The 11043-nt window shown below is 46.8% G+C and overlaps 1 protein-coding gene across 1 annotated transcript; it reads left to right on the top strand.

Moving 5' to 3' along the window:
• Window positions 1–301: 301 nt before the first annotated feature.
• LOC311176742 (olfactory receptor 2V1-like) lies at window positions 302–1130 on the top strand (the record flags this gene model as incomplete). Its single annotated transcript, XM_084242388.1, is given in 3 exon segments — window positions 302–604; window positions 655–886; window positions 889–1130. Coding segments are annotated over 3 exon segments (777 nt in total).
• Window positions 1131–11043: the final 9913 nt, after the last annotated feature.

Genomic DNA, 11043 nt, shown 5'->3' with positions numbered 1-11043 from the left:
GAGGGTGAGAGGACTCACCAGAGACAGAATGGGGAACAGAACACACAGACTGAGGAAATACACTGCTGAGGGGAGCAGCGGGCGCGACAGGAGAGGTCTGCTGCGCCATGTGGGACCCTCACTGGCCAGCAGGGATCCAACCGGCACTGCAGAGGCTGCGGACAGCTTCACAGCGCCGTGCTTAACCGCCTGCGCCACTAGGGGAGGCCCTGGGCTCTGTCCTTTAGAAGAAACAGGAGCCCATTATTTTGCTAGTATGATGGACAAGCCAGGTAAGTCGTTTGTTGTCAAGGTCGTGGCCATGGAGTTCTGGAACCACACCTCCCTATCAGACTTCATCCTTTTGAGCCTGTTCAGCCACTCACCACATGATTTCTTCCTTTTTCTCCTTGTCCTTCTTGCCTTGGCAGCTGCCCTGGCCAGAAACATTCTCTTCCTCCTGGTCATCCAGGCTGACAGGCTCCTGCACACCCTCATGTACACCCCCATCCTGGACATGACCATGGCAGGCACTGTGGTCCCCAAGATGGCAGTCAACCTTCCCTCGGGACGTAGATCCATCTTTCTGAGTGGTTGTGGTACTCTGGTCCTCTTGGTGGTCATGGTAAGTGGCACCGAGTGCTTCCTCTTGGCAGCACAGCCTTTGACCCATAGGTGGTAGTCTGCCACCTGCTGCACTATCCTAATTTCATGAGCTGGAAGACGTGCTCTGTTTTGGCCCTGGCCTCCTGCATGGGTGGACTGAAAGACAGTGTGATTGACCTGAGTGTGGTCTGCAGTTACCCGTATTGTCAGTCCTTGGAGGTGGATCACTTGTGCAAGATCCTTGCAATGCTGCCTCTCTCTCATGTGGATACCTCATTCTTTGAAGACCTCATCTATGCTTGCTTGTGGTCATGCTGCTGCTGCCCCTAAGGGTCACTGTGGCTTCCTATGCCCAGGTCCTTGCAGTTGTGATTAGGATGCCTTTCACCACAGGGAAACAGAAGGTTCTGATCACCTATTCCTCCCACTTGAAGGCGGTGGGCTTCTACTATGGAGAAGCTATATTTAGCTACATGCAGCAGGCCTTTGCTAGGACCCAGCAGGATACTGAGCTACCTCTGTCTTCTATACCATCCTCACCCTGATGCCCCACCCACTGATTTGCACTCTGAGGAACAGGGAGTCCCTGAGGAAGGTGCTGGGTTGATGAGGAATCTAGGTTTGTCCTCCCTTCTGAGGATGCCTTTCTTGCTTTGCCCCTTCCTCTGCAAGCTTGGCCTCTCTGACTCCCTATCTCCCTCCTCCTACTCATTGGGCCCCATTGTCTGGTTGGGACAAGGCTGTGAGCTGAGTAAACTGAAAACAATTGGGTGGAAGAAGTTAGGGTTACAGATGGTAGGTGATCAATTCAGTTTCTCCCACTGAGCGGTGCTGCTTCCAGGGACTGAAACATCATTTACATTCTCCCCGGGCAACTTGTTTCTTTTTCTTTCTTTTTTTTTTTAAGATTTATTTATTTGTGCATACAAGAACTGGGGTACAGGACAGAGGTGTGGGGCGTGAGAGGATTCACCAGAGACAGAGTAGGGAAAGGAACATGCAGACCTACTGAAGTACACTGCTGAGGGGAGCAGCAGGTGAGTCAGGAGAGGTCGGCTACGCCATGTGGGTTGCTCCCTGGCCGGCCAGGGATCGAACTCATGCTGCAGTGGCTGTGGACAGCTTCATAGGTAGGTTGCATCTTAACTCCTTGTGCCACCAGGGGGACCCGGCAGCTTCTGTTTCTGGGCTTCTCTTTCAGTGCAACATTTCCTGGCATTGATTACTAATTATGCAAACTCCACTTCTGCATATCTAATTTTATAAAGCAATGCAAAGAAATTTGTAACTTCTTGAAATTATACTTAATCATAACCATTTAGTTTAAATATCATGAACAGCCGGAGCATTTTAATAATCTACTTGTCAGCATAGATTGTACTACTTGCAGAAAGTACAGGGGATACAAACTTGTCCCATTATGCACTCAGGAAATTTTGGGGACAGATTGATTCTTTATCATTGACACCAAAGATTGAACGGGAGTCGGGTATGAAGAGAAGACTTGTCAAGAACTGGCTTCTATCAAGGTTTCTATCATGGGGCACTATAGGGATTTTGGAAATAATCTTTGATCCATGTTTTCTGCAAAGATCTTGACCTTGCTAGACCAAAATTTCCCCTCAATCACTCTGCTCCCAAGAGACCTGCATTCATTTCCTGTGTAAGAGGCACAATGTTGGGGAGCCCATACAAAGACCAAGGAAAGGGTGTAGTCCAGCCCTTAGGGAGTTTGGCATCTGGTAGCCCATACAAAATGTTCCTGGCAAAGGGGACAGCTGAGCAAAGTGTTCTAGAGCAGAGAGCCAGGGAGCATTAGCCAGAGGAAATGGGTCCATCTCTTGCAGGGCCTGGTAGGTCAATACGAGGAATTAGGATTTTGAGCAGAGGGGAGATATGCTTGTGCTATTTTTACAGAACCACTCTGGCTGTTGTGTAGGGTCTATACCAAGGCACTTTTGGTAATTCAGGTAAGAAATGATGTCACTTGAATCAGGGTGGAAATACAGTAGGTGGCAGAAGTGGGAGATTCTGGACACACTTTTTTTTTTTTTAAATTTTTATATATATATATATGTATATTACATCATTGTTCATTTTTGTACAAAGTTTGCTTTTCCTCTTAGGTATAGGTGTTCCCCATAGAATTCCCACCACCAATTCATTCATGCACCATCTCCATAGTCCCCTGTGCTCTTCCCTCCTGTTTTGACGCCTCCCTCCCCCTTCCTTGCAGAATGTCTCTGATTTATAGTTGCCAGTTAATTTTGTTTTTATTTATTTATTTATTATTATTTTCTGATCCCTTACTTGGTTTCCCTATATTTCTCCTATAAGTGAGACCATCTGATATTTTTCTTTTTCCTTCTGGCTTATTTCACTGAGCATAATTCCATCTAGCTCCATCCACGTTGCTGTAAAAGGCATGTTTATCTTTTTGGATTGTGGAATACTATTCCATTGTGTATAGATACCACATCTTCTTGATTGAGTCATCTATTTTTGGGCATTTGGGTTGTCTCCATTTCTCACCTATTATAAACAGTGCTGCAATAAAAATAGAGTACTGGTATTCTTTCAAATTAATGTTTTTGTGTCCCTGGGCAGATTCCTAGGAGTGGAATTGTGGGGTCATATGGTAGCTCCATTTTTAGTAGTTTGAGGAAACTCCATACAGCTTTCCATAGTAGTTGGACTAGTTTGCATTCCCACCAGTAGTGTAGGAAAGTTCCTTTTTCTCCACATCTGCATCATTTTGAATGTAAAGACAATGGTACTTTTTTTTTTTTTAACCTTACAGGAGTTAATATTACTAACTCACAAGATTTTAGGAGGGATAAAATGAAGAACTGTTTTCAACCTGCTTGGCACTGTGAAATTGGGGCAATGCGAAATGTAGCAGACCACGCAAGGCCTAAGCTTGAGCCATCTCAGGAGGGTAATTTAAGACTGTGAGAAAATTTCAGGCCAAAACAATAGAGATCGGGTTCCCATCAAAAATAAGATGTATGTACCCTGTGTGCCTGAAACATGGGATGTGGTGAAATGCTCTGCTGCTTGTAATAGTGCAGTTTGGCTTCTGTACTCCCGCTTGCTATGGCAACTGCAAACTCTCAGGTGCAGTTTTCCGCTTAAAAACCCTTATCACCCCCTGCTTGGGGCTGCTCCCTACAAGAGGGACAGTCGCCGGCCAGCTAACAAAGCCTTTTTTAAAATCTGATTCAGACTCGGATCGGTGTCTAAGGGAAGACTCCACAACAGAACTGTGAGCTCTTTGTTAGTTCTTTTCATTAAAATGCACATACATATACTTCAGTAATCAATGTATTTGTTTAAAAATGATATATAATTATGTGCCATTTTTTAGGAAGCAAACTTTCAAGTGGTTTTCTATAACTTCTATTTCTTTTGGGGTGAAGGTATTCTAGATCAACTTGTGTGTGCCCAACATTCATTCCAGAATTTTCCTGGATCCTGACCAGGCAGGTGCCACATGTCCCAGTTCTGTGGGAAGCACTCCCTACCCCCTTCAGATCCAACCCAAACTCAGACCTTCCTTCCCATTTCTCAGGAGCTTAAAGCCATCCCTACTTCTCCCCACTCCTGAACACCACCCTTCTCAGGGCCTCCGCATCTTCCCTGGGCTCTAGATCAGACTCACCTTGTGGCTCCTCTTGAAGCTTCAGGGACTCTAGGGGAAGTGCATGTGGGTGGGTGGGTGTCCTTGGGGCTCTGACATAAGTTGAAGACCAGTGCCAAGGGCCCTGGAATGACAGATGCCCTGTGGGCTGGTGGAGGCCTTCCAACTCCCTGAAACAGCTTGATGGCTGGTCATGGGCATACAGTTCTCTAGTGGGAGGAGCCCTCTCTCCCAGATAGGTGCTCAGTTCAGTAGGCATTCAAGGCTGGGTGGAGGCTGCCTTCTCCTGGGTGGGGCCCCTGAGCTCCACCTGGTGCTTGGGGGTCTGAAGGCTTTCATCTCTGCCATCCTTAGCTTGAAACTGGGCTGCAGATTTTCCAGAAAGTGGTTGTCCCAAAGACCCAGGGCTTTATATGTTCATACATGGGACATTTGATGGAGATCGACATATGAAGTGACTTCCAGCCACCTTGGGGTACCTCCAGTGCTCCTTGTCTGATGTCCCCTCAGTCTTGATGTAGAGAACTGATGGTGTGGGGAGAGCACGGTGGTAAGAATTCAGGGTTTTCATATTTCCCCTTTTGTCTTTCTGACTCCATAATCTCTTTCCCTTTGATTTTTTTTGGCTTGGTTTATATTTTTACAATTTGAGTCTGATATACGTAGGTGTAGGTTCTTTTTAGTATACATACTTTGGAATGTTCTCTGAGCTTTCCCGATCCTGTTCTGGTGTCTGACATTAATTTGGGGAAATCTTGGTCATTATTGTTTCAGTGGTTTCTTCTCTCCCCTCTTCTAGTATTCCCACTATGCATATCACAATTTTTTTTTTTTAACAATTATTGGATATTCCTCTTGTCCATGTTTGGAGTTTCTGTTTGCCTTTCCATTTTTTGAAATTTCTATTGTTGTACCCTCAAGTTCAGCTCTGTCCTCAGCTGTGTCTGTCTACTAACAAACCATCATAGCCCTTCTTGCTTCTGTGACCATGTTTTTGAACTCTGGAATTTCCTATTGATTCTTGTTTCCATCTCTGCTTCCATTCCCTATCTGTTCTTGCATGTTGTTTACCTTTTCTGCTAAAGCCCTTAGCATCTTAATCATAGTTGTTTTAATTTCTCCAACATCCCGGCCCTATCTGAGTCTGGTTCTGGTCCTTTATCTCATCAAATGTGTTTTTTCTTTTGGTGTGCCTTGAATTTCCTTGCTCAAAGCTAGACATGATTTACTGGGTGAAAGGATATGAAATAGATCTCTGGTGATGTGGTGTTAACGGTGGCAAGAAGGGCCCACAATTAGGTGCCAGGTTTCAGAGAGCCTGAGCCCTAGTGTGTGCACTTCACCTGGGAGGGGGGCAGACTTGCTAGAGGTGCTGGAGTTGGGTAGTGCCTCTCCCAGGTTGGTTAGACTTTGATAAAAGTTCTCTTGAGGGTGGGCCAACTTGCAAATTGTGCCTGTTTAATATCAGGATAATGTATGGGGAATATAAAAATAAAATTTATTATAAAAAAATATCAGGATAAGACCAGAGGCATAGGGGTGAAAGAATTCACCAGAGACAGAGTGGAGAAAAGAAAAGGCAGACTGAAATACCCTCAGTGGAGCAGGAGGTGAGACAGGTGAGGTTTTCATTCGAGGAAAGATTTGAGGCTCTTTTATATTCTATTTTCATGGGTTTTCTTACTTGGGGTGCTGGTTTGGGCTAGTTACTTGCTGGGATGTCTGGTCTTGAGTGTTGACCTTTGACACTGAATGTGACCTGGTCCTGCTTCTACATTCATGGTCTAGGTGATTGGGTTTCATGGCCCAGTTCCCATAGCAACCTTATCAATTCCCTCTAAGACTCCCAAACTTGCCAGCTGGGCAAGTAGTGGGCGCTTAGTTCTTTTTTTTTTTTTTTTTAAAGATTTATTTATTTATTTATACAAGCACTGGGTACAGTCAGAAGCACGGGACGGTGAGAGAATTCACCAGAGCCAGAGCAGGGAGCAGAACAGGCAGATGGACGAAGTACACTGCTGAGGGGAGCGGTGGGTGGCAGGAGAGGTCTGCGCACCATGTGGGACACTCACCTGGTGGCCGGGGATTGAACCGGCGCTGCAGAGGCTGTGGGCAGGTTCGCAACCCAGCGCTCAACCACTGTGCCACCAGGGAGGCTCATGGGTGCTTAGTTCTTAACCATAGTAATGATACTTGGTACAAATGACTATTTTTCTATAGTGCTGCAATTAGGAGGGAATTTTATTTGGATCTTCACTGTGAGAACCTGGTAGGAAACCTGAAAGTAGAACTCATGTAAGTGTGGGGAACTCATCCACTATCACTGGAACCCTGGAATTTTTAACTCTCAGACCTGTTCACTCTGAGCCTCCAGACTAGTGGTGGGAGGGCAGAAAAAAGCCTGATTTTCCACTTACCCTACATAGGCCCAGACCCAGATGTGTTCTCATAGCTGCACAACTGATACATTTTTTCATGCATGCAGGATACTGTAAGGTCACGGGCTATCTGCTGAATTTGTTGAGTCTGCTAAGTTGCTGGAAGTCCTCAGAAAAGTGAAAAAGAGCCTCATTCATTCCAGGTTCTTTTAGCCTAAGTCACTCCATGTTTCTCTAACCTCACTCTGGTGAAAGGCTACAGCCACTCACATTGGCCAGGAGAGGGGTGCTTGGTATTGTGGGGTATGCACAGTTGTTTTTGTTCAACAGGAGAACACCAAATACTCCTTGTTGTGACCTGGCTGATCCTACCAGGCCAATTTTGAGTTATCAGGGACTTTTTTCTTTTTACTAGTATTTCTCAGCAGTAGGGTAAATGAAGATGCTCAGTCTTTTACACCACTGGCTTCTGTGGCTGTCACCTGCGACCTTGAATGCAGGAGTCACTTGGGAGCATGTGCGCGGGACACCATGCCTGATTGTGGACACCTGGAGTATGGTGTAGATGTGTAAGTGGGCACACCTGAGCCTGGAGGTCAGGGCTATAAGGGCAGCATCACTTGGAGGGCTGCTACAGGGGAATGGCTGCAGGCCTCCCAGCCCCTGTTGAATCTTTGCTTTCTCTTCGGGCTCTCTCTGGCATGTCTCATGGTCTTGACTGCCAGCCTCCTAGCCCCACCCCTCCTCCCGGCCTCCCTGCCTTGGCAGTTGTAGGGTAAGTGAAAACTTATGTTTTTCCACCCTCCTGCCATTAGCATTAATGATGGATCCCTGCGATCCTACATGCATGCTTGGTGGTGGATACCTAGAGTAGGGTGTGGGCATGCACAGGTGGGCACACCTGGGCTGAGACTAGGCTTATAAGAGTGGCATCACAGGGATGCCAGCAGAATAAGATCAAGGATGAGAATGAGAATGAGAGCAAGAGCAGAACAGAACCAGCAGAGACCATGTGAGAACACTAGAGAGCCAGCCTCCCAGCTCCCTAGCACTCCTGCTTGCCGTGTACCTCAATAAAAGCTCAATAAAAGCTTGAAAAGCCATTGAGGGCTTTAGGACTCTCCTTGACCTGTCTTCTCAGATCAGGGAAACTCCACTGTGCCTTGCTGCCACTACAGCAGCCCTTGGGCTTGCCCCACAACAATTGGTATAGAAAGAGCATTAAAGCCTGAAAAAACCCACTGAGGGCACCAGGACTCTCCTTTATCTGTCTGCCTGAATTGATAGAGAACCTGCCCGGTGCATTACATCAGCATAAAGAATTTGTTTACTATTTAGAAAATTAGCAGGCCTGTTTATTATATTCCAAAATAAATAATACAGAGTTAAAAATAAGCAAATAAACTGAGGTATATGGTGTAAGGGCAGGAATGGACACAGTGCAGGTTTTCTGATCCAGCAGACTGGGTGAAGGAGGAGTCAGAGTCCTTAGTGGCTTTTTGCAGGTCTTTTTATTTAGATTACCAGGTACAAGGCAGGCAGGGGCGCTGGGGGGCTGGAGGCCTGCCAACCTCCCAGCCCCCAGCAGGTCTTCACTCTGGGCTCTCTCGCCTTCTCTCAGCTTCTGCTTCTCTTGCTTCTCTCGGCTTCTCTTTTGGCTTCTGCTGGTGTCCCTGTGATGCCGCTCTTAAAAGCACAGTCTTAACCCAGGTGAATCCCATTTACCTGTGCCTACACCCTATTCCAGGTGCCCGCCATCAGGCATGCATTCAGGACCGCAAGGATCCGTCATCTATCCTGATGGCAGGAGGGCAGAAAAGCCTGACATTTTTCTTACCCTACAGTCCACCCACTCAGGGTTTTCTGCCATATAGTCTTCATATATACAATTTTCTTAGCAAACATAAACAATGCAGCCATGGTCCACAAAAGCAAATACATCACAATATAACAACAAAAAACAACAGAACACAAATAAGTCCAGGCAGGGCCCCAAAAGACAATTATTGGTACCAGCAGATGATCCACCACTTCTGCTGCCGAAGGCACTGCTCATACGAGGGAGGGAAATCACTCACGGCATCTACTGTAACACGCCAGGAGCCTGCCCTTCTCTGGCTGTAGTCTCAGCTACAAGCCACACACCGCATCCACCCCCAGGATGCACTCGCTCTGGGATTGGCGATTCTATACTGTTGGGGGTAATCGCCAACCCTCAGGGTTTCTGTCTGCAGTCGCTCCAACACTCGCCCTTCATAGCCACCAATGCGACTCGCAGACCCCTGCACTCAGGCCAACCCACTGCACAAGCACATGGGTTGGGGATCCAAACTCTACATTTGGCTTGGGCTCCACCCCAAGCCACGTTCCCCACCCATCCCCCAAGGATGGGTTCCTCAGCTCCTCACCCTCACTGGACAATGAGCAGGGCATCACCCACAGGTGATTTTACGAGACTCACTGGTCTTCAGCATACCCAGGCTGCTTAACAGCCACTCAGGGCTTCTCAACTTAGCATCAGCATCAGCTTTTGCCTTCTCAGTTGGCTTTTCTTCTCTGCCTAGCTGCTGGCCACCCCCAGATTCCCAAAAGACATAACTTGCCAAGGTCCTCCACCTTCTGGCGGGATTGTCAGTCCAGGTCCATCAGTTCAAGTCCATTAGGCCTCTCCCTGCCATCATCACTGGCGAGCTTTGAATCATGGTCCTCTCTTCCCGACGATTCTTGCTGCCTCAGGGGTCATTGGCTGGTCCTCTCGGGCGTCTCCTCCTCCACCTGAGGTCTCGTCCCACAGCTCCTGGACGGTGTCCACCTTCTGTGCCGCCATGGCGCCTCCAGCGTCGTCACAGGCAAACAGTCTGTTACTCCTTAGTCCCTCCAGGTCTTCGGAGGGCTCCAATACCCGTCTGTATGGATCATCTTGCCGACTTACGCCAATTGTAAGGGCAGGAATGGACATGGGGCAGGTTTTCTAGGATCCCATGCAGAACGGGTAAAGGAGTCAGAGTCCACAGTGGCTTTTTGCAGGTTTTTTATTGGGATTCACCAGGCATATGGCAGGCAGGGGCAGGCAGGCATACAGCAGGCCTCCTAGCCCCAGGCAAGTCTTCACTCTATCTGGGCTCTCCGGCATTCTCTGCTTCTCTCTCTGCTTCTGCTGCTCTTCCATTCATTCTCGGCTTCTCTTTCGGCTTCTGCTGGTGTCCCTGTGACGCCGCCCTTAAAAGCCCAGTCTCAGCCCAGGTGAATCCCATCTACCTATGCCCACACCCTACTCCAGGTGCCCGCCATCAGGCATGCATTCAGGACCGCAAGGATCCATCATCTATCCTGATGGCGGAAGGGCAGAAAAGCCTGACATTTTTCCTTACCCTACATATGGTTACCTTCAGCTGACAGAGGAAAGATCTTTCTAACTTTAACAAACCTCCTGAACAGCAAATCATAGAAAAAATAGAAATGGCCAACATAGATGAAAAGCTAGTATGGTTATTATTTTTTAACATGAGATGCCTTTCCATTTATCAAATTCTTACAAATTGAAAAGCATTCTACCTAGAGTGGAGGAAGGTGGGAGATGACTGCTGCTCTGATGGGAGGATGCTGCAGCTCATCTATGTGGGACCTGAGTTCACATTCAAGACCTGCTCCCTCTCTGGGAGCCATGAGTGGAGGACACACACCATGGTAGTGCTGAGACTGTCACCACTGGCTTCACAACTGATTGCCAATTCCACAACTACTTGAAATAGAATGTTTATCATTGTTTTGGATTTGCATCATTTGTTAGGCCCACAGCTATATCTCATTATTTACTATTTAATAAGAACATATTGCTATTGGATTGAACCATGTGAAATTACTGTCATTAGACCATTTTTGACACAGAACAATGACCCATCTAATAAAATACATTTGTTTTAATCTTTGATAACTGTATGTTGATTTTCCTTTGTAATTATATAAATTTTACTTTGTGTAATATTATATATTTTACTTTGTGTTCAACAAAGATGGGTTCATGATACAAATAGGGTTAAGACCCCCATTTTCGTATTGTGGGGCTCCTCCTTGGCAGCACATTAAAGTCACCTCCTGCAGGCCTTAAAATGCTTTACTTGGTCCCAACTGAGGACTTTTGATTTAATTGATTGGGGGTAGGTCCAAGGCACCTTTTAAAAGATACTCATGTGATTCTGATAGGCGGCTAAAGTTTAGAATTATTGTTTGCAATGACCTCTTCCTGACTCCTGAAATCCTAGGGCAAGGGAGAGTAAATTAGATGACCCCACTACTTCAACTGGGAAAGCAGCTGAGTGCCCTACAGCCCTCTCTCCCCAGCTGTCAACAGACTCAGAAAGGATGAGACAGTCTCTGAGTCTTGATCAGTGGATCTGTTTGGGTTGACCACCACTTAGGTTGCTTGTCAATGGAGCAGAT

This window comes from Talpa europaea, assembly GCF_964194135.1.
Source record: "Talpa europaea genome assembly, chromosome: 9".
NCBI lineage: Eukaryota > Metazoa > Chordata > Mammalia > Eulipotyphla > Talpidae > Talpa > Talpa europaea.
This window is presented reverse-complemented; position numbering and strand designations above follow the sequence as displayed.